Here is a 27,717-nt window from a genome sequence, read left to right as displayed (position 1 = left end):
GCTTTCAAATGGGAGTGTAAGCTTATATGCTACTGTCTACAGTGAGGGAGACTTGGGATAGACACAAAGATGAACTTCCAGCCAGGAAGGGATGTTGAGCGCACAGAATGGAAGATGAATATGGCATCTTCCCCCACCCCCACCTTGCCAGATAAATGAAAACTCTGGGATCCACGGAGGGGTGGGAAATCAGAATCAGAATCATTCAGAGAAGTGTCTGGCCCTGGACTCCGGAGGCCAGGCCAGTTTTGAGCCTGCTCCTGTGAATCTAACCTGCAGCCTTCTTGCCATCATTTTTGTTGAGGGTCCATCTGTCCGGGCATGGGTCAGCCTGCCTCCCCTGGTCTGGTGAGACCGGTTTTTCCAGCCGGAGGAAGGGTCGGTGAGGAATTGGCAGGGGCAGAGGGTTTTATGTAAATGCCTGGGGAGTGCTCTGGGAACCGGGAGGCCGGTTTTCCCAAAGGCACGCAGGGACTGGCAGCTCCCAATTAGCCAGGCCTGGTGATGTCAGTGCTGCTATCCTGGGTGGCTGCGCCCACTCTGGTCGGCCTTGGCAGGGGCACCCCACCATTACCTTCTCTCTTGGGCGGGAAGGGTGCCAAGAGGGCCGCCGTGCAGGGCAGAGGCCAGGCCCCCACCCCCACCCTGGGGCGTGAACCACACCGCAGACCTGCCCTGGAGAGCGCCGTGAAAAACCAGCCCACACTCTACTGCAAAAGACTTTAATAGGCTAATATTCAAATGCTCCCCCAAACCAGGAGAGCTGGGAAGACCTCAGAAAGCTGGGCCCATCCCAGAGGCTGTTCCCATGACAACTGCTGGTAGGCTTTCCCCTCCAGCCTACCCCAACCCTGAGTGTCAATAAATACTGTGCAAAGGGTCTGGTCACCCTGCTGGGAAGACAAAGCCCTTGAGCCTTGGGATGCAGAGATGGCATGTGGTATTGTCTGGGAACTCACACACGTGCACAAGATATACACATGGACACCGTCCAGCACACACGCCTACGATCATGTACACACACACAACCGCCCCTCAGACGTGCTCACAGACACACGTATTTATTTACATACGCACACACATTTTCCTCAGACACACAGGATTATGTAGACGCGTGTCTTTCTCTGTCTTTGACCCAGGGCTTGGAGCTTGGGGTGTCCCCTCCTGGCTCAGATGAGCGGGGATGGGGGTGGGTCTTCCTGGGCTTGGCCAGGATGCAGCTGGTCAAGGGTCTAGGGCTGGAGCGTGGTGGAGGGCAGGGCGTGGGGGGGCAGGCACTGGGCCGTGGTGTTGGAGATGGCCCAGGAGGGGAAGGAGTACAAGCTGAAGATGGGGATGCCCCAGCTGTTGATGGCCAGTGTGATGACAAGCACCCCGATGACGTTGAGCAGGAATCCCGCCTGGGCCTGTGGAGGGGGCAAAAGCCGGTTTGAGTTAGCAGGTGCTGAGCTGGGCCGGCACCCAGCCCTCGGGTGTTCAGGGGTGCTCAAGAGCCCTCCCACTAGTGAACTCTCCCCGGGAAGTCCTCTCTGTGGTCTAACCTGCGTCACTAGGCAATACCCCTGCCCCTTGCTTTGTCCCCAGTGCTAACAGGGAGAAGGGAGGCTGTCTGTGAGCTCACAGGGACCATCTCCCTGGCGCCTTGGAGCCTTCCCCATGTTGCTCACCTGCCCTCCCTCGCAGAGCAGGAAGATGCCTGGGTTAGGAGGTTGTGTCCCAAGCTGCCCCACACCCCTCCTGCCCAGATGGGGCCCCCTCTCAACACTGAGACTCCCAGTGGCTTTGAGCTGCTTTGTGGTCCACCAAGATGGAAAGGCAGAGCAGGAAGGAGGCTGAGACGTTCAGCCCTCCCTGCCACTCACCATATCGGACACCTTGACTCCCCCGAAAGAGAAGACGATGGCATTGGGCGGGGTGGCCACGGGCAGCATGAAGGCCAGGGAGGAGGCCAGCGTGCAGGGCAGCATGATGTAGAGCGGGTGGAGGCAGATGGCCTGAGCCTGGAGGGGGAGCCGCAGAGCCCGGCTGAGCTGGGTCCCCGTCCCACAGCAGGAGGCGGGACCCCCAATTCTCCGGCTCCCCCTCTCTGAGGAAGAATACAACCCCCCACCCTCACCCCAGCCACACACATACACACACGCTTCTGCCCGAGGGCACTGTGTGACCTGGGAAGGGCCCCTTGGCCTCTCTGGAGGGGATGAGTGTGCTGCGCCGCCCTGCAGGGCGTGGTGGGGGGAGGGGCCCATAAAACGGATCTCAAAGGGGCTCGGGGGTGTCATCAAAGGCTGTGGGAACACACCTGGGGAGGAAGGGGCTGGGGACGCTCTGGGGAGCAATTTCAGCCCAGGAATGACCAGAGCAGAGACTGGACCAGGGAGGTGGGCGAGGCCACCAGCACGCCCCATCAGGATGCTCCGGGGGTGACGCCACCAAGGATGGGGGTGAGTCAGGGGCTAAAGTGCTTTGGGACCCAAGGTAGCTCAAGAACCTGGGGGAGGGTGGAAGCTCAGAGGTCCTCTTCAGGAGAGGAGAGGAATGGCAACGACAGGCCACTTGGCCCAGCAGGCAGAACCCCTGTGTGGGGGTGGGCAGGAGGGCTGCCTGGAGGTGGTGTGTCTGCAGGGCCAGCTCACCATGGAGGCCAGAATGGGCAGGAAGAGTGTGGTGGTGGCCACGTTGCTGGTGCACTCAGTGAAGGTGGCAACCAGGAGGCAGAGGATGAAGGCGATGGCGGGAGCCGGCACGTGCTGCAGTGGGGTCAGCTTGTACCCCAGCCAATCCGACAAGCCTGAGTGCTGTGGGCAGAGGAGGGTGGGCTGTGAGAGGCTGGGCTTTCTGGGGCCCCGGAGTCTGCTGCCGAGGTTGTGGGAGGGTCCTGCTCTTGCCAGAACCTCTCTCAAGGCTTCAGAGTCAAGAAACCCTGGCGGGGCAAGATAAGGCCCAGTTAGAACCCAGGGGTCACTCTCCTACTCTGGAGGAACAGTTGGGTAAGGAGAGAAGGAGCAAATGAGAAGCGAGCAGAGGGAGACAAGGGGCCTTCTTGGGAAACCTGGGGGCTGGTGGGAGTGAACACCTTTGACCCACTTCCTCCTGCCCTCCTGACCTCTCTCAGAAGGTCCCTGGACAACTTTAGCCCTCTCCCTGTCCCCTCCAGTCCAGTGTGTTGGGGCAGAGTGGACTTTGCTCCTGGCAGGGAGGGAGAGAGTGGGGAGAGCCCTGGGTGAGTCTGGAAGAAATCTGGCAGGACAATGTGGGACAAGACCACAGGGTCAAGAAAAGCTTCAAGGCCTTCCAGGTCCACTCTGCCCGCCCTGCCCACACCTGGAACGCCAGACCACGAGTGAGCCCCGGGGAGCTGTGCACCCAGCACCTAGCTTGCTCAATGAGAGTTTGATGGAAAAATGAACCACGGACCCAGGAGTCCCTGGCACCAATTCCCAACCTCCAGGGAAGGAGGAAGCCGCCTGCCGTCTGTGCAGTGGATGGGCTCAGCCAGGACCCTGAGGCTGGGGCGCAGTGTCTAGGATTTCCCACTTTGGGATGGAGGCTCTGGGGAAAGACACACTGGTCCCCAGAGCCAGACTGGGAGTGACCATGGTGCCCCCTGGTGGCTGCAGCAGGCAGACTGGGTCAGCCCAATGGCAGTAGCTTGGATGCTAAAGCTATCTCGTTCTGTTTTTGGCTCTGAGAGTGGGGGAGGTCCCTATGGCTTGTGTTTCCCTTCTTTCAGACTGGGCTCTAACCTAAGTCCCTCCAGCTGCCACAAAGTCTCTGCCCATCGGGCAACTCCTAAGTAGGGATCCAGTCTTCCCTTGGTGGGACAGAAGCAGGGACCCCTCTCTCCCTGGGGGAGGGAGCTTGGGGTCTCTCACCTCACTGCCCTTGGCCAGGGCAAAGCCACCACCCAGCAAGATCACGATTCCCCAGGGCATCTTCGCATGCACGGTCTTCCAGCTGAGCAGGGTAGGAGGGGCCTTCAGCTTCTCTGGATTTCCTACTCCCCAAGCAGAGGAGGAGAGGTGACCTGGAGAGAACAAGCCTTCCCTCCCTTCCACCTGGGGCCTCTGTGAGGGTCCGTATTGGAGCTTAATGCATGCAGGAGGGGGCCTCAGTTCTGCAATATCCCAACTTTGCCCCAAGTCCCTGTGGACCTTGGCAAGTCACCCCAACCTCTCTGGGCTTTGTCTACCCCTGCCAAGTACAGGCGAAAATACATTACATGTCTGAAGGCAGGGGCTGCCCAGCTGACCTGGAGACCTTCCCTGCCCAGGCCAGGTACTTACCTGGGTCCTGGGTCAGCCCTGGGATCTTGGAGGGCATGATGAACAAAATCATGCTGATGACCATGGCCACCGTCCCATCGGACACCATGCTGTGGGTGGGGCACAGAGGCCAGGCTTTGCTGCCCAGGGCTGCTCAGGGCCCCAGGGTGGAGGGGTGGCAGAGAGGAGCCTCCTCCCCGCCCCCCAAAACATGTCACACACACCCCCCCAGGAAGTCCGCCCCCCCGATGTCAACTCCCATTCTGCACTGGGGGCCCTGCTTCCATCCCTCCTCGTCCAGCTTCATGAGCCCCAGCAACCCTCACCTTTTCCCCTTGTCATTAGAAAAAGCCAGGTTTCCCCAACCAGGGAAAAAGCCTGGCTCCCGGGTGAACCAGAGCAGCACCAGGATGAAAAAGAGGATGCTGACAGCCTTTTCTGCAAAGGACATGGGGCCCAGTAGCTTGTGCTCTGTCTGGATGACGTGGAAGGCTGCCCGCTCTTGTTCCTGCTCCTGCCCCCCAATGCCGAAGTTCTTCCGGAAGCTGCAAGCAAAGGGGCAGGGGCAGCTCATGAGGGTCCTGCACCAGGCAGGGGAGCAGGGGGCTGTGAGCGGCCGAGATGGAAAAATTGAGGTCTCCAGAGGTCACCTCAGGGTCACGACACTAAGACCCTGGATCCACCCCAGGTTCTGGAAGAACAGAAGACCCTCCAAGGGCCATGGCTCTCCTTTAGCATGGGCAGGGCTGGGGTGGGGTGAACTGGGTTTCCTCACTCATGGCCCTCCTCCATCTGCCTCACTGGCTTCCTTCCCCTCCAAGGGTTTGCTTGTGCTAAGCCTTCCCTTGCCCAGGTTGAGGAGGAACTAGCAGCACAGACTCACAGCTCCCCTTCTCCAGCAGTCTTTTGGGAAATCCCCACCGCTTCTGTGTCCTCTGCCCAGACTGAGCCCAGAAGCACAGGAGGCTGCTAACCACTTCCTTGTGCTGCTTGCTTGGCTTGTGTTGACATTTAACGTTTCACGTGGGCCCTCCTCCTGGACTGTGAGTTCCTCCAGGGCAAAGACCATGCTTCCCACATCTTTGAACTGTGCTTATCTGGAACTGTGCTTCTTTTGACCACAGCTCCTAACCTCCTCACACTGGCCCGTGTGTTTTTTTTCCCAAGTATAGCAATAATGCTTAAAGGCTTTCAATGGTGCCCCTCTGCCTGTGCAGGAAAGGCAAATAATAAGCACTCACACCCCCATGCCTGTATCCTGTACTCATGGCAGACATCACTAATCAATCACAACACTGGATTCCAGCTGAGCCCCAGCAGGGACTCACAATGATTTTCAACTCAAAGTTCCAAACACCTACTACCAGTTACCCAGGACTGGAAGTAGGAATGAAGCCTATTTACTACTCCTGGCCTCAAGGACAAGATCCCAACTCCATATAGCAAACAAAACCCTCCATAGTCTGCACCTGCCGACACATCTAGCTTCATCTTCTGACATTCCTTTTTTTTTTTTTACGTATTGAATTATTTGTTATGCACACTATAGAAAATAAATTCATAATAAAGAAATGTGCAAAGTAGACAAGTGAAAAAAGAGTCTAAGAAGGATGGAGTCCATGAAACAAGCTTCATACAAAAGTTGATGCTTCCATTGGGTTGAGTTAGGAAATAGAAAATTAAGAAGATGGGCAAAAGGTCAGGCTTTTCACTGACATTCCATTTTGCACTTTATGTTTCAGCCACACAGAAGAAGAGTTCTGAATACATCCTGTTCTTTCTTGCCTCTAGGCCTCTGTACAAGCTGTTCTTGCTGCCTGGAGTGTCTTTACCTGTTCCTTACCTGGTTGACTTCTGGTCCTGCAAGGTTCAGCTCAGGCATCATCTACTCCAGAGGCCTCTGGAATCCCCTGTAACCTGGGCTGCTCTGTGCTCCCGAGGCAGACAGGCTCCCCTCTGTCATGGCCCCCACTTATCATCACCCATCAGATGGTAAACTTCAAGGACTGCTAGTGCTCTCAGTGTCCAGCACGGGGCCAGGCACACAGTAGGTGCTCAACAAGTGCTTTTATGACTGACCCCACTCAGTGTGATTTCATTAGGCACTTACCAAGGGGCTGTGGAGCACTGGGGGAAGAGGACCAGCCTGGGCCTCAGAAGACAAGGTTTTCAATCCCAGCGGTGACAAATCTAGCTGTGCACCACGGGGCAAATCTCCTTCTCATGCCTCAAGCCTCAGTTTGCTCATCTGCTAAGTGGGGTAACACTTCCCACCCAGTCATTCCCTGGGTTGCTGGGGGCTCAAGTAGAGGACCAAGTGCACACGGGGGCCATGTGGGGGGAGGCCTTCTCACTGGGATGGTGACTGTACCGTCTTCCACAACAGCTGCCGGGAGTTGCCACCTGGGCCCCACTGGAAGCCCCCAGAGGGTAAGGGCTGGGGGATCTGGGCTTTCCACACCCACTCTACCACTTACTTGAACCCCAGGAAGAGGATCTGCAGCCACAGCCAGGCCAGCAGCAGCAGGAGGATCATGGTGGGGAAGGCAAACCCAAACCAGGAGGCAAAATTCACCACGTTGCCGTTGTCAGGGAAGAGCCTGGAGCAGGATGGGATGCGGGTGGCTGGGTGACATTGGTGGGTAATGCCTCCAGCCCAGCTGCCTCCCGGTGAGTGTGTGGACAGCCCCCTGGCAGCCCTGTCCCTCGGTCACTCACGAGTTGACCTGGCCTTGCAGCACCAGGTTGGGCGTGGTGCCCGTCAGCGTGGCGATGCCCCCGATGCTGGCCGAGTAGCACACACACAGGCTCATGCCCCTGGTGAAGCGGAGCTGCTGCTGGTTCTGATGTGCCCGTGGCTCCGAAGGAACAGGTGGGACGGGGAGCTTCTGACTGTTATCTGGGAGCAAGGGAGAGATGAGGCAGGGGGTGGACCCAGGGCCAGCTCCAGGGAATGTGGTTGGAGGACGACGGCCCTCCTGGGGCATCTCATCACCGAGCAGCCCAAGGCCTGGGCTGGGAGGAGGGCAGGGGCTGCCTCCAGGTGCGACAGGGCCTGGCACTACCCTATCTGGCCCAACTTCTCCCTTGAGAGAGGGAAACTGAGGCTCAGAGAGGGGACAAGGATTATCTGAGCCACACAGGAAGAATGGAGCCTGGACCCATGGCTGCTGCCCGGATTCCAGCTCCCTTCTTGCTCGGGTGCCCAACCGTCTATTTTCCCAGGACTGGGGGGATTCCTGGGAGGAGGGACTTTTTGTTTTAAAACTGGGGAAGTCCTTGGCAAACCAGGATGGGTTGGTCACCCTACTTCTTGCAGGGTCTGTCCTCATCTTCCTCACCGAGTTTGGTCACCTCCTTCTGGGGACTTGGCTCCTGGAGCTCGAAGGCGGGGTTGTCACCTCCCTCCTCGACATCCCTGCCGGCGGTCGTGTTGTGCAGCTGCTCCAGGACAGCATGCGCGATGGGCACCATCATGGCCGTGGTGGCCGTGTTGCTGATCCACATGGACAGGAAGGCTGTGACCACCATGAAGCCCAGGATCAGCCTGGGGACGGACAGACAGACACGCTGGGGTCCCCAGGTCCCTTTGGGGACTGGATGCCTGGGACGCCTCCCCCGCCCCAGGTGGTGTGGGGTTGCTCACAGTGCAGGCCGCACGCCGATGGTGAGGAGCACGCGGAGGGCGATGCGCTTGTGCAGGTTCCAGTGCTCGACGGTGATGGCCACCAGCAGCCCCCCGAGGAACAGGATGTTGGTGTCCTTCATGTACTCGATGCAGACCTGACGGGCAGGCTCGGCTGAGAGGCGGGAAGACCCTGGGGCCTCCCACTGTGCCCCCGGCTCCTGGGATGCAGAGTTACTGACCCACCTTTGAGCTGACCTGGTTCCCCTGGGCCCTTGGAACCAACGGCGAATGGTCTTCGGATTATCCACCATTTACCATAACCATGTTCCTCTCCTCCTGCCAAACTCCCTCTTTCTCCCGCTCAGGAATGATTGAGAGATGCTCTAGCCCTGATTCCCCACACATATTCCAAGCCCTGGACTGGGAGATAGATAATTTAGTGCCGTCTCTAGAAACTAGAGCAGCAGTTCTCAAAGTGAGGTCCCTGGACCGGCGGCAGCAGCAGCAGCACCTGGAACTTGCTAGAAATGAAAATACTCACACTCCACCCCGGGCCCTACTGCTGCGGCAACCCTGGGGGGGCCCAGTAGTCAATGTTTGAACAAGCCCACCAGCCAATTCTGATGCAGGCTCCAGTTCTGAGAACCACTGAACCTGAAAAATACAAGCTCTTTCACTGGCTCTCAAGGCCTTTTGCTCCTGGGGTACCAGGCCTTTCCACCTCCCTGGCCTAAGCCTAGTTACTCCCATCTTGAATTACCCCTCAGCCCCAGCCATACACTCTGCATCTTCCTGGCTATGGGGAGGTTTCCTTGGTTACCGGGGCAGACCCTCCGTCTTGTGGGCATTGGTGGGGGAACTCACCTCAGAGGCGTCCATGATGCCCATCATGGGGAACAGGATGATGGGTAAGAGGGCGGTGACCGCCAGGGGCAGAGCCTCGGTGCACCAGAAGAGCGCCAAGAGGATGATGATGTAGGCGCAGTAACTTTCCTGCAGGAGGGAAGGGGGCGGCAGAGCTGTAGGAGGGGACAGGCCTGTATCCCAGCGTTACTCTTATTTCCCACCACCCCCACCCGTGAGAAAATAGGCCATTTGTAACAGAGGGAATGAGCTGGAGAAACCCACAGTCACTGATTCTTAAGCCCAAGGTCTCATTTCCAAGTGGAAATAAAAAAGCAACGCAAGGCCCTCACCACCTGGTCTTTAATCTCGGGGCACCCAGACATTATATTCCAGCCACACTGGAGGGGGCCAGAGAGCCTGAAGTCTGGTATCAGACCCCACTTGGCCCAAGGAGGAGGCTGGGGGCAACGGGTCTTGTGGAGGAAGGAGTGGGACCTGGGCAGCGTGCTCTCCTGCCTGATCCCCCGGCCTTTCCTGGCTCCATCACAGCCTGTCATATGTATTTGTTTCACTATCTAGTTAGTGTCCTTTCTCTCTGTTAGAAAGTGAGCTTCATGAAGACAGCGCTGGTTTTGTGGCCTTTGGATCCTTGGCTCTCAGGACCCAGCAGGTTTGGAGCAAGTATTTTCTGAATGAATGAATCACTGGAAAGCTTTGGGGTGGGAACGGCAGGACATCTCCTTCTTAGCAATTCTGGCGTGTCTGCCACATTGCACAACTTCAGGGGGCACTGTTCACATGTGTAGAATATGTAACAGGTTTCCCCATCCCTGCACTGCACAGGGAATTGTGGGGTGATCTGGAGTGGTGGTCTTGCATATCTCTGAGATCCAGGGGACCCCCTTTCCCGGGTGATGCCCCATGTCCGGAGAGGCCTGACTTCAGGCAGGAATGGAGGCCAGAGAGCCCCAGACCTTAGGGGCCCACGCTCCCCAGGAGAGCTGCTACATAAGCAGGGGAGGAAGGGCCAGGGAATCATTAACCAGAAGGAGGCCTCCGGGGAAGGGAGCGCCTGCATCCAGGGCCTCAGGAGCTGGGCGCCTGCTGGCTCTTTCTTTGCCAAGGAAGGGAACACACACTGGGATTGGGTGGTAGTGGGGCTGGGAGGTGGAGGTGGGGACAGAAGGGACCCTCCTCCCTTATTCTCCCCAACTGCCCTGCCTCTCCATCTCCCCACTGGGTAAAGACTGGGATCTCCATCTCTGTACCCCCCTTGGTATCCTGATGCTTGGGAAGGGTCCCATGTGGGTGGGGATAGAAGTGGGGGTGGGGCCTGGCAGAAGAGGAAGCCATTCTTGAGGGCTTGGTGTTTTCATGTACCTTGGATGGAAGGTGGTTTTTGTGGTCCCACCTTCCAGGTGAACTCAGAGAGGGCGAGTGGCTTGCTCAAGGTCACAGAACTAGGGAGTGGCAGAGCCAGGATGTGACTCCAGGCAAGGTGGTTGTATTGCACAACCCCAAGGACCCCCAAGAACGTTTCCCTTGTAATCTATGTCAGTGGCGCCCCCAGAGGTGGACAGTGAGCAGCCTGCACAGCTGAACTTGGCCCAGGCTCGCTTTCTTTCCACGAAACCTCTGGCCCTTCTCCCCCACCCTGGACATGAACTCATCAGCCCCATGGTCAGGGTCACCTTTACCCTGGAACAGAGACCCACCCCCGCCCCATGCAGGTGGCTGATTCTGCTGAGGCTGGTGTTTCTGCACCCAGTTCCCCACCTGCAATGATTTAAAGGCCGGTTACTCACCCTCCCCAGCCCTCCCCTTGGTCTAAGGGCAGGCCGGCCCCTCTGGACCCTGGTATCTCCCACCCCACCCACCCAGAACTCTCTGAGCAGAGGCAAGGAGGGGGCTGGGCGGACTGTCGCTTTGCTGATTCAAGAAGAATGTTCTGCCAATAGCAACAGCAGAAACGTCCTGAGTGTTGGGCTCTATGTGCTTGGAATGCAAGGTTATGATTATTGTCCCCATTTCACAGGTAAAGAAACAAAGGCATAAATAAATAAATATCTCAAAGTCACACAAATAGTGAGTGGGGAAGCCAGGCCACCGGTTCTTGAGCCCCAGCTTTTACCCTCTACCCTGAGCTCAATCCCTCTCACCAGCCCCGCTCTCCACACTTAACCCTTCTTGTCCTCACCGACCTCACATTTCAAGGGTGTCCTCCAGCCTCAGGCTCCCTGGCCAGTGGGGTATATGAGAAATGAGCTGGCTGCCCTGAATCCAAACAGAGCCAGGGGCTGCCATTTTCCCCCGGGACCTGCCACTTCCTATCGCCTGGCTCTGGGCAAGTTCTTCACTTCTGAGACCCTATTTCCAGGTACCAAAGGGAGCTGTTACTGGTCAGACCTGCCCCCTTGAGCTCCCATGTGTTTGATCCATGACTCCTCCACACCTTTACAACTTCCCTGAGTCCCTCTCTGTGTTTGTTGGTCTGTTTCTGGATCAAAACCCAAAACCTGTCTCAAAGGTCCATCTAGAAGCCATCCCTGGCCCTGGTGGCTTTGGCCCTGTGTCCCCATCCCAGCCTCTGGGCTATCTGTCCAGCTATAGCGCCAACTCAGTGACCTGCTCTTCCTGGGTCATGGGGTTCTTAACTGGGGCATGAAATTCCAACGATCCATAAAGCTGGATGGGAAAACAGTATCATCTTGTCACTAACATCTGACTAAGGTGATGAACGTAAGCCGTAAAGCCACTGAACTGTTAATGGCACTGTAGGTGATTTTGTCAACATAAAAATCACAGACATTTGATTGCAGGTATAAGATAAGATACCTGTACAGATCAGTTGCAGTTATCTCAAAGTATATCTAAAAATATTGCTCACATACTTACACCACTAGCCCTTGTTATTGAATGCTTAATAAAGAAGCATATATGTTTCCGAATTGCAAATTTTTTTCATATTTTGATAACTATATTTCAAAGCAATTGGTTTCCTTTGTAATCCTATGCATTTTATTTTTCACATTTAAAAGCAGTTATTGTGAGAAGGGTGCATTGTCTTCACCAGGTTGCCAGTCCAATCCACAAAAGTGGATTAGATGCCCTGGAGGCTACTCCTATGCAAACTTCAGCTAGATATGCCGAATGGCCACAGTATGATGAGCCCAAGTCAACGGGAGTCCCCAAAACCCTAAAGAATACCTGGATCCCTATCTGAGACTCTATAAATGTTTCATTCACTAAGTTTTTTTTTTTTTAAATCTTCATTTGATTGAGATATATTCACATACCACGCAGTCATACAAAACATATTGTACATTCGATTGTTCACAGTACCATTACACAGTTGTACATTCATCACCTAAATCAATTCCTGACACCTTCATTACCACACACACAAAAATAACAAGAATAATAATTAAAGTGAAAAAGAGCAATTAAAGTAAAAAGAACACTGGGTGCCTTTGTCTGTCTGTTTGTTTGTTTGTTTCCTTCCCCTATTTTTCTGCTCATCCATCCATAAACTAGACAAAGGGGAGTGTGGTCCTTATGGCTTTCCCAATCCCATTGTCACCCCTCATAAGCTATATTTTTATACAACTGTCTTCGAGATTCATGGGTTCTGGGTTGTAGTTTGATAGTTTCAGGTATCCACCACCAGCTACCCCAATTCTTTAGAACCTAAAAAGGGTTGTCTAAATTGTGCGTAAGAGTGCCCACCAGAGTGAACTCTCGGCTCCTTTTGGAATCTCTCTGCCACTGAAGCTTATTTCATTTCCTTTCACATTCCCCTTTTGGTCAAGAAGATGTTCTCCATCCCACGATGCCGGGTCTACATTCCTCCCCGGGAGTCATATTCCACGTTGCCAGGGAGATTCACTCCCCTGGGTGTCTGATCCCACGTAGGGGGGAGGGCAACATTCACTAAGTTTTATTCTTCAGAAACTTAAATCCTCTAGAGAGCAACTATGCCAGCTAAGTCCCAAAACCCAGAGGCAATAGCCTCTTCAAGAACATCAACCAGATGTGTCCCCTTTTCCCATAATGTCAACATTCTTTTCAACATGAACAGGTTAGGGTGGTCACTGCCTAATAGACATCCTTGAAGATCAGGAAAGTGATTAAACTAGAGGAAGGAGTAGCAACAGACAAGATAGAATTTAACAAAGGATTATGAATTCTGAATCTCTATACAATTTTCTTAGTTGCTAGGGTATTAGAATAGCTAGAAGGAAAGAACTGAAATGGTGGAACTGTAAACCATAGCATCCTTTGAAATTTGTTCTATAGCTGCTTGTTAAATTGTAATTTGAAAGTTATCACCTTTTTGTATATATGTTATATTTCACAATAAGGAAATAAACTGTGGAACTGTAAACTGTAATAGTCTGCAGTTTGCTCTCTAACTACTTGTTAAATTGCACTTGGAAAGTTATCACATCTATGTATAGATGTTATATTGCACAATAAAAATATGAATAAAAAAAGTGGATTAGAATCCATCCCCTGTCTTAAAGCAAAGGGAAATAAAATATTATCTAGCACCAACCTCTGTGGCTTCCCTGCATCCCTGCGGGGATTTTCTAAACTTCTAGTCCTAAGCCCCACTGTGGACTTAAGACCCTGGCTTGGAGCAGAGTTCTCAGCAAGCCCCAGTGAAGCTGGCATGAGGCAGGATGGAGAACCAACAGCAGTGGGGCGGCCAGGTGGGCGTTTTGCCCACACTGTCTCTCATTTCATGCTCACGGCCTTGCCAGGAGGCATCAGTTCTCATCATCCACATCGAGAGATGAGGAAACTGAGGCTCAGGGGGGCGGTCCAGGAACATTGCCTTAGTGGCGTTTGTTGGTTGAACCTTTGAGGGTTTGGGTTTGAGGCCAGGGAGCTGGCTGTGTTCTGAGGGGCTCCCCTAGGACCTGTGCCAGCCCCCGGGCCACCTCCCAAGGGGAGGATCCTTTCTTCTCGGCCCCACAATGTGTCTGTCTGATGCCAAGGTCAGAATTCCCAGAACTGGAAGTGGGCACTTGGGGGTGCATGCTGCCTAGCTGGGTCCAGCCCAGGTGGAATTCAGGGACCACACTGTCCTCCCAGGCCAGCTGGCAGCCTATGGCATGAAATTCAACTGGCTTAGACCCTGGTCACCGGCAGCTCCCCAGGGCTGCTGAGCTGCACAGCTCCACGGATCCCATCTGTATGTGGAGCTGTGCAACGCAGAGCTTGCATCACTGTTTGCAGAGGTCCCTCCTGGAACTCAGAAACCAGCAAGGAAGAGTTTTCTCTTGGTGACTAATGCTCTTCTTTCTGCCTCTGTCACCCCCTCCTCCTTCCCCAGGCCAGCAGGGTAGTGCTCTCCACTCTGTTCCTTGGCTGTGCCCCTCCTCTTCTCTCTGTATCTGTTTATGGGCTCCTGAGGACAGGGGCTGGGTCTTTTTTGCCCCTGAGTCTCTAACCACTTGCACAGGGCTGGCACCCGGCTTGTCCAGTGAGTAAAGCCCTGGCTGTCCTCCCCTTGGCTGGCCTCGCCCAAGGCCTGTCTTACCATCTCTGGTCCTTTGCCTGGCGCTGGCCTGGTCTGAAAATCCTCCTTTCCCACTTGTGCCACCTCTCTCTCCCTAGGAAGCCATCCTGTTCAGCTCCCCATTCTTCTTCGCCCCCAGGCAGCCCCTGCTATTGGAAACTCCCTGAGGGCAGTCACCAGGTCCTCAGTCTGTTCCTCAGCCACTCATTCGACAAATACTCACTGGGCCAGGTCCACAGTCCTGCTGGTTCTACCCCTCAAATCCTCCCATCCGCTTCTCCCCAGCTCTAGGCCATGAGCCGGGTCCAGCAGCTCTCACCTGGACTCCTACTCACATCCCAGCTTCCTCTCTTACCCCTGAAATCCTTTCTCCTTACTGCAGCCACAGTGACCTCAAGGTACTAATCTGTTTAATCCACTGCTCCCCTTACCCACTCCCCCAAAAGCAGCTTAAATCTCGTCAGTGGTTCCCCCTCGCTCTTAGGAAGCCCTGAGGTCTGGGCTAGGCCTCAGGCCTTATCCTGCCCCTTGTTCTCTCTGCTCCAGCCACACAGGCGCTCTCCCAGTTCCTCAAACGCTCTGTCTTCCCTCCGGCCACAGGGTCTGCCCTTGGGTCCCTTTCTTCGGACTGTTCTTTCCTCCCCACTTTGCCCTACTCATTCTTGAGATCTCAGCCGAAATGATCCTGCTTCAGGGAAGCCTCCTGGCTTCCAGGCTAGGGCGTCTTCCCCTTCCCCATGTTTTGCATACTCTCTACCTCTTCTGTACAGTACTCATCACAGTCTGCAATTAAACATTTAGTTTTATTAATTTCTTGATGAATATCAATCTTTGCCATTGGACCATACTCTCCAGGGAGCAGGGTCCAACTCTTGTTTCTGCTCACTGTTGTGTTCCAGGCCCCAGCAGGGTGCCTGGCAGCTACAGAGAGTCCAATGAATGAATGGATACAGATGGGAGTCAGGCCCAGCCCTGGCGCTCAGGGAGTCCCATGTGAGCTGGTCCGTAGGGTCGCGGCTGGACAGTCTGTCCTGCAAAGTGCACAGTGGACAGAAGAGCTGAACCCTCAGAGGGCTTCCAAACCCCGAGGCTGTCAGTTTGCTTCCTCTGTAATGGGAAAGCACAGGTCAGGGGTCAGAAAACCTGAGTGCAGAGACCCTGGCCTTATTGCTGTGTGTCCTTGGGTGAGTAACTTCACCTCTCTCAGCTTTGTTTTTTGTAAGCAACATTGAGCATTTCCAGCTATGCACACACTCATTTTCTTTATGCAGTTTCCTTATCTACAAATTGGGAATGAGAGAAACAAGCCTCCACCTTGCTGGGCTGCTTGCTGTAAGGATGAAGCGGGCTCACAGCTGTGACTATGCAGGTATCGGCTATAGAGGATGGTACCCTGTGAGCAGCAGGCAGGGTTGGCATTGGGAGGGGAATGTGCCCCTGGGCTCTGGGGAGTCAGGTGGAGGCAGGGGCAGAAGTGGAGAGATGAGGGTGCCAAGGAATGCAGGGCAGAATCTGAACCCTGGGTGTGTGGAGGGTGTGGGACCTGTGGGCACCAAGGCCTTTACCCACTACTGGCACAACACGGTTTGTGGCTGTGGGGCAGCTGCCAATATGCCCACAGCCCCAGAGATTCCGCTGCTTATTCCTCCTGGCGATTGAAGGTTAACCCAGGGGTGGGGCTAGGCTGGCACAGTGGGCCTCTCGCATTGCCCTGCTGCCCCTGGCAAGTGGGGGTGCTGCTGGCAGTGAGCACATCCTCCCAGGTCTGGGGATTGAGGCAGGGCACCAGGTGGCAGCCTGTGAGCACCCCTGCAAAGGAGCGAGCAGAAAAGTGGGAGCCCGGAGACAAGGGGCCCCTTCCCGGACTCTCCCTCTGAGCTGAGGAAGGCTTCCAGAGAGGGGACACTTGCGCAGGTGCTAAGGGATAAGTAGCAATTCAGCGGGTGTTAAAAAGGAGTCGGGTGAGGCAGTAAGCACAGAGGAACCAGAACGAGGCTTAAAAGATCAAGGTGCATCCAGGGAGGGGTGTGTGCTGCCAAAGAGCCTTGTCTGCCCTGAGAGGGATCAAGGACTTTATCCAGAAGACAGCAGTGGGAGCCAGAAGGCCCTCGAGGGTTTTAAGCAAACAGAGTGACATGGTCAGGTCACTCTGATGCCGCCATAAGTGATTTTTAAAATATGCACGCAAATGTTTGTATATACTTAGAAAAATCTCTGGATCAGGGGTTCTTACCTTTTTTATACCAGCCCCTTAGCAGCCTGGTGAAGCCTTCCAACCCCTTCTTAGAATAATGTTTTTAAATGCATTCAATAAAATACATAGGACTACAAAGGAAACCAATTATATTGAGATACAGTTTTTAAAATATGGAAAAAATGCATGTAAGCTAGTGATAGATGCAGCAGAGATGGAGAAAAGAGGGTGGACTCCAGAGATGTCAGGAGGTGGGATGGGTATAGGGTGGGAGGAGGAAGAAGGAGGAGTCAAGGCTAACGCCCAGGTCTCTGGTCCCGGGTGGCTGGGTGCAGGGCCATGGCAGTGCCTGAGCCGGGACCACCAGGAGAGGAGCCCGGCTGAAGGGGCTTGGGGAAGCATGCACAGAGAGGGCTGGGGGAGGATATCCTTTCCAGGAGTAACAACCAGCTGATGCCAAGTGCCTAATACCTTTGAGAAACTGAATATACAAACACAATGGCCAGACCACGCACGACAATAGATGACCCACCCCCTCTGCAGCAACTAGTTCAGGAAGCCAAGCCGCAACCTGCACAGCAACCACCTCCAAACAGTGAGGATTTGGAACTGCCAACTTCCCTAATTTTTGCCCCCACTGCCAACTCAGAACCAATCAGAGAAAGCCAAATATGCTCCCCTAGCCAATCCCGTAGGATGTCCTGCTTCTGGTTGGACCCCTCCCTCCCCCCTGCTGAGAACGTCCAATCAGAGCACACCTGAAGCCTTCCCAGTTTTTCACCCCAAAGCTTCCCGCTGCCCTGCCTATGCTCGTGGGGGGCGGCTGACTTCTTGGCTACAGCCCGCTCTGGGTAAATAGCCTCAGCTTGTTCTCGTTTAGGTGTGCTCCCGTCCTTTTAAGTGAATAACCTTGTTGCATCATCCTCTGCTTTAAAGAGGCCAAAGGGAGACAAGGGGCTTCTGAGAAAACAAAAGTGGGGGGAAGGTTTCCTGATATAACAGTTTGGGCAAAAGGACAGGCAGGAGGATCTTCACATCAGCCCTAGCCCTCACTGCCTGCCTCACATGCCCGCTGAAGATTCTGCCTTGTTTTCCCAAGCCTGACCTTTCACCTCTGCAGTGCTGATAAGCAGGACAATGATTTGGTAATCTGGACAAAATCCAAGTTGGGGAAGCTTCTGTCTGCTCTGGGGATCCTGCTAGTCTTTGAGACTTGCACCTTCTAATCCTACTCTTGGGCACCCAGGAGGCCAGAAAACCTGTTTCCTAGGTGGGAATAGAATAGCTGAGGCCCCCCTGAGGACAGCACCCCTTGGAACAGAGCTGTTGTGGAAAGAAGCCAGTGTCCGAGGCTTCTTTCTTTTTTCCAGGGACCTAGGAATTCAGATAAGAGGCAGAGGGTGAAGTGTTTACTGAGCCCCTGGGTGTCAGGCACTCTGCATCTACAGGTTATCTCATTTCATCTATGCAACAGCCTCTTAGCGGCAGAGGCTCAGGGAGGTTGGCTATGGTCACACAATGTGTACATGCTCTGGAATGGAGTTGAACCCAAGTCCACCTGGCTCCAAAACCCACGTGTTGTTCACTGGACTCTGCCTTCTCGACTGAGAGCCAAGAAGTCTCAAAAGATGAAGTTCCCAGAATTGAAGTACAAATTCCTTGTACAGTCTTCAAGCCTATGGTGAAAACTAATCTGTTGTTGGGGCCCAGGAATAGCTTACATTATGGGCATTTTAGTTACACAAATTTAACACACACACATATACACACACACTTACTGTTCTTGTATTTAGGAGTGCAGGTGATTCAGATTAAGAAATTTCACCTTCTGTTCTTATTGTGAATAGAGTGTGGATTTTAGCTGAGCTCTGTTCCGGCACCATTGGAGAATGTTTTAACAGAGGGTTCCATTGAGGCCTGCGAAGCATTTCCATTTTTAACTCCAATTTACTAGCTATTTGACCCCCGAGCGAGTTATTTAATAATCTTTGAACCTCAATTGCTTCATCTAGCCAATGGGAATATCTACCTCCCAAGGTCATTGCGAAGACCAAGTGAGTTTTAAAATAGGATCAGATCAGGTCGCTCTTCTGCTTGAAACCATTCAATGCCCCTCACTGTCCTTGGCATAAAATTCTACCCCTTCCCCGGTAGGCCTGACATTGTCTGACCTCTTCCCCCTTCAACGAACTTCACTTGAGCTCTCTTCTCCTCACTTACACACCGGGAGCCACATTGGCCTCGTTTGTCCCTCTCCCTTGTCAGCCAAGCTCACCCACGTTTGTGCTTGCTGCGCTTTCTGCTGGAAGGCTCCTTGCCCAGAGCTGTGCTTGGCTGGCTCTTGTGTAAATATCACCTCCGCAGAAAGCCTTGCCCGGCCACCCCATCAACAGCAGCCTCTCCCCAAGCCATAGTCACTTCCCACTTAATGCAAGCTCCACACGAACACGTGTGGCATTTTATTCTCTCCTGAATTCCAACCCCCCAACCTAAACAGGACCTGTCACACAGTAGGTGCTCACTGATAAGCGAATGAATGAGTGAATGAATGGGTGTAAGGGTGTAAGTTTTCTGGCACATTGATGGTGCATCTTTGACATCTGCTGCAGGATGGGGAAGCAGTGACAAGGCCTCAGGCCCCTAACCTCAAGCTGGGGCAACTAGCATTTCAGGGGCTCTGTTGCCAATCCTCTAACACATCCTTCTGTTTCCAGCCCCTACACCTCAGCTGTCCCCTTCCCCTGACCTGCCTTCTGCTGACGCCTCACTGTTGAAATCTCACCCAGCCTTCAAGGGCCAGCTCAAATGTCACCTGCTCCTGATTCTTCTTTGACTCAGTTGGAACGATCTGCTCCCTCTTCTGGCTGTGCCTCTGTTGTGGCAAAAACACATCTCCTCCTCTACACGGTAAGCAGTGTGAGGACAAAACATCTGCATTCCTTTTCTTTACCCCTGGCACAGGGCAAGAGGTCAGTAGAGATCTCTGACTGCAGGATGGACTGGTGGGTGGCTGGATGTGAGGCTGGATGACTCAGGAGGTGGGCTCCATGGGGGTGCCCCCCTTCCCTCTTGGACAGCCATAGGTGGGGACCTCAGGACCTGGGTTCCAGTCCAGATTTTGCCTTTTTCTAGCTGAGACTTTGGGCAAATTACTTCATCCCTCTGGGCCTCAGTTTACATGTCTGTAAAATGGAGGTAGTAGTAACCTCACAGTAACTCAGGTTATTGTGCGAAATGAATGAACTAATGCTTGGAAATGCTTAGCACAATGCCTAGCACATAAAAAGAAACTCAGTAAATGGCAAACTATTATTATTATGGAGGGCTCTTCCCCTCCCCTTTGGAACTCCTTGCAGAGAGAAAAGACTCAACAGGAATTCAGGACAGGAATTCAAGATGGACCCTCTTTGCCCTCATTCATTCATTCAGCAAGTATTTTTTTGAGCACCTGCTATGTGCCAGGCACTGGGGATGCTGCATGAAACAAGACAAAGCCCCTGCCCTCAGGAAGCCTACATTCTAGAGAAGAGAATCAGAGAATTAATAGGAAGTCGTCAAATAAATAATTTTAGCTAGTAAGAGCCCTGTAAGTAAAATAGCAGGGTTATGTCACAGAGAGTGATTGTGGGTAGTCAGAGAGGGCTTTTCTGAGGAGGCAGATTTAAGTGGAACTTAAGGAAGGAGAAGGAGGCGTCTGGGAGAAGATTCCAGACAAGGGGAGGAGCAACTTAAGGTGCAGAAAGAAGGCTGGTGGGGAGAAGAGTGAACAGGAGGTAGAAGGTAGAGGATAAGGGGTGGAGTCTGAGGGAGCTCGGGGCCACTTTAAGAGGTTTGGATTTTATCCTAAGTTTGATGGGAAGCCAATGTAGGATTTTAAGCAGGAGATCCACGTGATCTTATTTGTGTTTTGAAAAGCTCATCCTGACTGTGGGTGGAGAATGGACGGGGGAGGGATGCAGGATGGAGACAAGGAGACGGCCAGGAGACAGCTGAGAAACGACTATGGCTTGGCCCAGGGTGGAGGCAGTGGAGGTGGTGGGAAGTGATTCCAGGGAGAGTATTTTTGGATATAGAATAAACAGGACCTGCTGAAACATGTGGATGTGAAGGAAGGAGAGGAATCCAGAATGACTCTGAGCACAACCTGATAGAAGGATGAACCATTTCTAGATGAGTAAGATGGCAGGAAGAGCCAGTGGGGAAAGATGGGGAAACAGAGTTTTATTTGGGGTGTGTAAAAGTGTGTGCTGCGTATAAAACAGACGTTCAAGGGGGGAAGTCCAGTATTAGTTGGATAATATAAGTTTAGAGCTTTGGGCTGGGGTTACACACTGGCGAATTGTCAGAGGAGATGCTTTGTAAATCCACGGGATGGGGTGAAATCACATGGTGGAGAGTGTGTCGGGGGGAGGCAGGATGGACCCAGGAAAACCCCAACGTGCAGAGCCAGGTGTTAGAGCTGGGAAAAGTGGCTGTGGCAGGAGGAACACCAGGGGAAGGTGTGCCCAAAGCCAAGAGAAGGCTGTACTGCAAAAAGGAGGTGATCAGCTGTGGCAAGTGTTGCTGAGGGGCTGGGGAGGGTGAGGACAGTCCACGGGTTTAGTAACATGGAAGGTGATGACAAGGGCTCCCTCGGTGGAGTCTTGGGGACCTAGACAAAGTGGATCTGCAGTGCAGACAATGTCTTTGGGGCAGAGAAAAGAGGCAGCATCTGGGATCAAGGGAGGGTTTGTTTTGTTTAAAATGGGAGTCTGTTTGTACCCTGATGGGAGAGATCAGGCAGAGAAGGAAAAATCAATGATGCAGGAGCAAAGTCCTTGAGGGAGGCTGGTGTTCCGGGCCCCAGTGAAGGGGACTGGCCTCCCATAGATAGGACCAGTGGCCGTCCTTCCGAGTTAGGACAGGGGAGGCAGCATCTGGTGACCGGACGAGGGGGAGGGAAGGCGAGTGTCCCTGACGCATAGCACACCCACTGCGAGGCCTGGCTTCTAGTACAGACTCTGCCTTGAGTTTTCCTGTGTGACCTTGGGAAAGTTACTGACTCTTGCTGGTCTGTGCTTTCCTCAGTGGGTAAAATGGAAATCACAGCCCCAGTCTGGCTTCCATCGTGGGGTTAACACAATTGGCCTAGAATGTCTGAAAACCCATCTGATGGGTCCTTGGCACTGAGATGCCAATGGCTTTGGCTTGAGACAAGGGTCGTCTTGCAGGGTATCAGAGATCCAGGGGCTGCGTGCCCCCTCCCCCAGCCCCTTACCCCTTTGGGACACCATGAGCAAAAAGCCTGCATCAATTTCCCCACCTGTGACACAAGATTCAAATGGCCTAATGGGCTGTTCTGGGAGTGCGGGGTGGGGTGGAGGCTGGGGCTCTGATTCAGTCTCCAGGAGGCAGCTGTGGGGAGAGGCCCCAGCAGAGGCTATGGAGTCAGTCCACACCCCCTGTTCTGCCACTTCCCAGCTGGGTGACTTGCCAGAGGGAGTTTTCCTGTGAAGCTTGAGCTTCAAGACCCTACACCTGGATGGACCCTTCCCAGAGCCCCATGCTCATTTTAGATTCAAATTTTGTGTCCTTTTTCTTACAGAGGAGCCCTCCAACTGTATAATATTCAAGATCCATGAAACTAGGATCTGCCCTTTAACCTTGGGTAAGTAGCTTAGCCTCAGTTTCTCCATCTGTAAAATGGGCCAGTCAACCTGCCTCGCAAGGTGGGGGAGAGGGTGCCCAGTGCAGAGCGTGTGGTGGGGGTGCAAATGAATGGGAGCGGTAGTTTTGACTCCAGCTGCTGGGGGTGCCAGAGGCAGTGGTGCCTGGCTGTGCCCAGCTCCCCCTCCACCCAGGGCACGGTCTCTGTGGGTGCCCACTCTGCAGGGGTCCCGTCTCCAATTCCCACCCTTCCTCCTCAGCAGACTTCACCCTTGGGATTAGAGGTGAGCTCCTTCCTTTTCTGTTTACACAGTGCCTGAGGCCAGCTTCCTCCTCCTCCCCCTTCCATGCCCCTCACCCCTGGATCTCCCCCAGACCCCCAGGCAGCTCTTCCCATCCCCCACTGAGCTCAGGCCCATGGTGGGCACACAGTAGGCAGCTCAACTCCCATCTGCCCCCTCCCGCATCTCCTTGATGGATCTGGGCTCCCTGTTTCCCAAGACAGTAGATTTCAAGCACACCTAAGCAATTCATAGCAGCGCCCAATAGTGGGTGCCAAGCAAAAGCCCTCTTTGACCTCTTACCTCTTAGCCCTCAGAAGACCCGTAGGTTACTGCCTCCTTCCAGTGTAGCTGGGAGGATGGAGAGGAGGTTATGACCCGTCCTAAGGATGCCCGACCCTGGCTCAGACAGTCCCCTCCCCAGCCCCTTGGAGGTTAAACCCGAGTCCTTACCTTGGTGGGGATAAGGATGGGCAGAGGCAGCAGGACAATGGGCAGGAGGAACACAATCAGGTAGGAGCGATAGGCCCAAAGGCCCTGCCAGCAGGTGGCCATGGTGGGGCCCCTCTAGCCCTCTAGTCCACGGCCGCCACTGCCCCCGGGCAGCAGGCAGGAGGGAGAGGGCTGGGCGGCAGGTGGCCCAGAGGCAGGCAGGCTGGAGACTTATATAAAGCCAGTTGAGTGTTAACCATTGACCCACCCTGGTAATCAGAGTGTTTTTGGAGTCCAGGAGGTGAGAGTAAGGAGGAGGGACCTGTAGGAGGTGTAAAGATCAGGAAGACTATGCCAAGAAAGGGAGGGAGAAGAGATCAAGGAATAGAAGCTTCCTGTTCTTTCAAGAAGTTAGGCCCAGAGTTAACTCTTTCTGTTCATCAAGGCTGCTGGAGAAGTAGGGGAAGCAAAGGTGTCCGGGGAGCCTCACGGCCCTTTTATTCCCCAGAGGCCAGGTTCTCAGCTCAGCAGTTTATTGGGACCCTGAGTGGGGTGGCTCCGCCTCCAGAAAGGCCCTGCCCTCTAGGAGTCTTATTCTAAGATTGAGGGTGGCCCAGAGCAAGCCCTTTCCCCACCCCCCTGGAGTCAAGGAAACTCAAAACTCACCAGTCCTGGTTCTATCCCTTACTCACCAGGTGACATTGATCCAGTGGCTTAACCTCTCGGAACAACCACTTCCTCATTCTCCAGTAGCACCTTCCATTGTGATGCTCAAATCAGACAACCATGGTATATTGAGCACTTGATGTGGGTTAGGGGTATAACAAAAGACAAAAGCGAGTTTCTTTCAGGATCTTCCTGCTCCCTCCCCTCCCACTCCCATCCCAAACTGCCGTGGGAGACCAGCAACGATCATCTCATATTTTGGAAACCCTCCATTTTCCCATCTATCCATCCACCCATCAAATAAGTACTTGGCGTCAATTATGTGTTTAGTGCTAAGGACGCAGTGATGAGCAGGCTTCTGCTGGTAATTGCTAACAATTTTTCCACACTTAGTACAAGATAGTTAAGCGATTTACTCGGTATAGTCACACCACGAATGGGGTGTTACTATTTCATTTTATAGATGGGGAGACTGAGGCCTGAGGACACAAACATGCTTTAAGAGTGTCCCAAGGGAGGACCAAGCCAGAGAGGTAGCTGGGTGGAACGAGAGCAGCAGGAGCACCAGGGAAGGATTCCTGGGGAAGGTGACATCTGGGCTAAGTCTTGAAAGTTGAGTCTAATTTGATCATGAGGTGCAGGGGGATGGATGGCGAGCAAGGGAAGAGTGAACTAAGGCCCAGATGGTGGTGCATTTGTATATCTGTGCCTCGGGGGTGCTGGTTTGGCATTGCCAGCTGTCTATCTGGCCGGGGCCTCTGTCTCTTAGTCCCTTCACCCCTCCTCATCCCACAGTGCATGCAATAGGTGCTCAATCCACAGTTCCGAGGATTGTCAGAGTGTGATGATCAGTGTGTACCAGGATAAGAAGGTAGGATGTTGGGGAGATTGTTTTAGGCATTGAGCACAGCCTCTGCCAAGATGCAGGAGTTCAGAGAACAGCAGGTTCTGTGCAGTTGGATTGTGGGTTTGTTGGGGGCAGGACTGAGCTGATAGCCACATTTCCAGGGTGTATGACAGTGTGACCCAGGCTGTCATACCACCGAGACACCCCTGGAGACAATGAGGCCTGTGTGAGAGACCCTTCCTCTTTAGGAGGGGTGGGCATAGAGATATGGATGGTTCTGGACCTCAGGGCTCCTGGGGCCAGGCCACACGGTGTGGGACAGGACAGCTGAGCCACTCCCCTGACCCGTTCAGGCTGTGACTCCTCCATTCCCACACAGCCAAACTGCCATCTGGCACAGAGAAGAAGAGTCAGGGAGCACAACGATAGACAAAGGGCCTCAGATAGCCAGTAATACTCTCCTGTCTCGCTTTAGAGGAGGCCCCTGCCATGGCCAGAGGCTCTGGAGGAGCCACCAGGGGAGCAGGGCTGGGCCTCACCCCAGAAGGACAACATGCATTATGTGTACGATCCGCACTCCAGCTCCCCTAACTCTCCCTACCAATCCTGTAATGTAGGCTCAGAGCGGTGAAGCTCCTTGCCCAGGGTCACACAGCTTGTGAGTAACTGAGAGAGGACTGTATCCAAGATTGCCCATGCCCTTTGCCCAGCCCTCCATGCCCTGGGATCCTTTGAAGGAGTTGGGGAAAAACTCAGTGTTTCCAAATGAGATGACTACTGTTATTACCGAGATCCCCTGACTTTACACCTCCAGCTGCCTTCAGAGCAACAGACTCTTGCTGACCTGCCTTTGAGAACCGGTGTTGGGGGACTATCCCAACCCTAGCAGCCAGGTCCCATCAGTGATTAATTCCTTTCAAAGGCAGCATCCTGAGGCCAGCGGGAAGCCTCCAGCAGTCTCACCCATTACAAGAACTTACCCCCTGCCTAGCAATCACAGCCAGGACCCCACTCTGCTAGGTTGCTACCCCCAGATTCACCCCTGGCCTCATTCAGTTCTCCAGTTTGCTCCACCCCCCTTTCCTTCCATGAATGCTGCAAACAGCTGTGATTTTCTTCATGGCTCCTAATAGATGGTGAACAGGTGCCATGTCCTTTAGTCTTTGTTGGGGATTTCCTGTGATAGGTCTCTGTACTATTTCAGAGAGGAGTCAGGACCAAAAAACACCTGCTTTGCACTTTGACCGCTGACTCTGCTGGAGATGGCCATTGGAGAACAGCTGTGAAAGTCCTAAGGAGATGAACCCCTGCTTGCAAGAGCAAGTTTGTCCTCAGGAGCAGGTGGCTGATAGGCTGGAGATAGGGCCAAGGTGGGGGCAGGGCCCAGAGGGGATCTTTAGGAATTTCAGACCCAGACATGTGGGCTGGCATCCAGACAGAGGCTGCAGAGGGAACCTGGAGTCGAACGGGCCAGGCCTGGTCCTGGGAGGGCGGGGGTGGCCGAGCGCATCAGGGAGCACCAGGAATGCCCAGGAAGACCTGGGACTGGGCAGCCTGGAGAAGAGAAGATAGAGGACAGAGTGTGGGGCCAGTCTTCACATCCTCGCTTGAAGCAGCAGCCAGAGACCTTGTCAAGGACGGAGAGGGAGAGTGGGGCTAGAGAGGCAGGCTGGGGCTGTTTTCAAACAAAACCTGGGAGCCTTCTGCTACTAGAAGGGACTTGCAGCTCATTTATATACAGTCAGCCCAGAGCTGCCTCTCTGCATCCCCAAGCAGCAAGCCTTCTCCCCACTTCTTCTAAGACTCCATGCCCAGCTTTTTTTGAGGCCTCTCTGTTTTCTCATTTAAAATTTTCTTTGATGTGTATTTTAACCCTGCTTTCACCTCTCTTGCATTGTGGGGAGGCAGTAGTGATGGGAGAAGATGCTAAATGAAATGGTTACCATTGGCTTCCCAATCTTTTGGGTCCCCAAAACCTGATCCCATCCATTCATTATCCATCCCATGTATCCATTCACTCATTCATTCATTCAGCAAACACTGAGGGGCAATGCAGAGTTTTGGAATTGAAAGAACCTGGGTTTGAATCCTGGCTTCGTAAGCTTACTACCTACATGATCTTGGACAAGACAAAGTCAAAGCAGGGAAGAAGCCAGAAATGAAGCCAGAAGAGATCACTTAAATCTTTTGTGGGGAGGGGGTTGCTGGAAATGTTCTAAACACCGTACATAAAGGCACCCTCTCCCCCCCCCCCATAGACACTGGCAGCAACTGTTAATTCTCGGGGGTCAGCACTGGGTGGGTGCAGCCCTTCTCTGGGGTCCCTTGAGTCTCGGGATCAAGGAATCAGTCTCCTCTGGGAGCTCAGCTTCAGTGTATTTGCCCAAGAAATCATTAGCTGTTGATAAATGTAAACGGGATGCTGGCAGACCAATCCCCATGGTGACAGGGACAAGGTTTCCCACACGTCACGTATCCTGAACTTGAAGGCCAGGAGGATGGGAGTGGGCCCTGCTTGGGAGGAGGAAGGAGGCCTGTGTTTGTGGAGAAAAGAGCCTTTCAAAAGAGACCTTTCACTGATGACAGCAGGTTTTAATCTGATTGTTCTGGGCCAGGGGAGTGGCGATAAGCTGGGACGGTGTTTGTTGGAATCTGGAACTCTCTGGTGAGGAGAGCAACAGAAAGGCTGCGCAGAACAGGAGCAAGGCCTTCTCGGTCCTTCCCCTCCTGCCAAAGAATCCTCAGCTCCTGGAAGCCTAGAAGCAGCTTCCGAGTGGTGGAGGCGGGAGGAGGGGCTGGGTTCTGGACCCGACTTCTGCCCCTCAGCAGCTGTGTGACCTGCTCGGGGTCTTGCTGAATCTGAGCTGCCTCACCTTTAAAATAAACATTAGGAAAATCTACCTGAGAGGCTTGGTGTGGGGTTTACGTGGGTTTTATAAGAAGAGTAACTGGCACACAGTAGGTCCTAAGGCTAAGGTTGGCTTCCTCCTTCTTCCTTTTCTATCAGCCTCTGTTTCCTACTCGGCTTTTGGATGCTTAGACCCCATCTCTGCTGTTAAACATCCTCAGGGCTCCCAAGCCTCCAGCTGCCTGCACACTGGGCTGACTAGAACCCTGACTTCTGGAATATGCTGCCCACTTCCCTCTCCATTCCATGAACTCTCCCAGTCCCTCAAGGCCAGATCACACCTGCCATCTTGCCCGATGTCATGGCCCATCCTGGCCACCTCCTGTCCAAGACACCTTTGGGACATGCCGGCTGCTCTGGCTTCCTGGCACAGTCTGTACTTTTGGTGCCAACACTTGTTTCTGGCAGGTGCTCACCTAGACTGTGAGAGCCCAGTTGCGGAGCCAGGATCTGATTTGCCCACCTTTGGTGGGTAGTTCAACA

The 27,717-nt window shown here is 53.6% G+C and overlaps 1 protein-coding gene and 1 long non-coding RNA gene across 7 annotated transcripts in view; one reads left to right on the top strand and one right to left on the bottom strand.

Moving 5' to 3' along the window:
• Positions 1–595: 595 nt before the first annotated feature.
• SLC13A2 (solute carrier family 13 member 2) lies at positions 596–23,019 on the bottom strand. Of its 3 annotated transcripts, none has more exons than XM_037810032.1 (13): positions 22,835–22,950; positions 18,233–18,371; positions 8,755–8,883; positions 7,909–8,045; positions 7,604–7,809; positions 6,981–7,161; positions 6,740–6,862; positions 4,589–4,807; positions 4,284–4,372; positions 3,873–3,994; positions 2,634–2,795; positions 1,863–2,000; positions 596–1,406 (listed from the first exon to the last, which is right to left on the bottom strand). In XM_037810032.1, the coding sequence occupies exons 3-13, from the start codon at positions 8,779–8,781 to the stop codon at positions 1,233–1,235; spliced, it is 1,578 nt and encodes a 525-aa protein (XP_037665960.1). In that variant the 5' UTR covers positions 8,782–8,883; positions 18,233–18,371; positions 22,835–22,950; the 3' UTR covers positions 596–1,232. The 3 variants fall into 3 exon arrangements, with proteins under 3 accessions (XP_037665960.1, XP_037665961.1, XP_037665959.1); XM_037810033.1 differs by lacking the exon at positions 18,233–18,371 and adding an exon at positions 22,685–22,732 and having other exon boundaries at positions 22,835–22,923; XM_037810031.1 differs by lacking the exon at positions 18,233–18,371 and having other exon boundaries at positions 22,835–23,019.
• Positions 18,885–27,717, top strand: part of LOC119514319 — a 32,740-nt gene continuing 23,907 nt past the window's right edge. For 2 of the 4 annotated variants that reach the window (XR_005212790.1, XR_005212788.1), the window contains exons 1-2: positions 20,478–20,628; positions 22,039–22,101. This is a non-coding gene — a long non-coding RNA (uncharacterized LOC119514319). Of the gene's footprint in view, positions 18,965–19,168; positions 19,362–20,477; positions 20,629–22,038; positions 22,102–25,530; positions 25,713–27,717 lie in introns of those variants that run through there. The other 2 variants (XR_005212787.1, XR_005212789.1) reach the window with 2 other exon arrangements.

Source organism: Choloepus didactylus, chromosome 18 (assembly GCF_015220235.1).
Source record: "Choloepus didactylus isolate mChoDid1 chromosome 18, mChoDid1.pri, whole genome shotgun sequence".
Taxonomy (NCBI): domain Eukaryota; kingdom Metazoa; phylum Chordata; class Mammalia; order Pilosa; family Megalonychidae; genus Choloepus; species Choloepus didactylus.
Note: the sequence above shows the minus strand (reverse complement) of the source record. Positions and strands in the feature narration are given on the sequence as shown.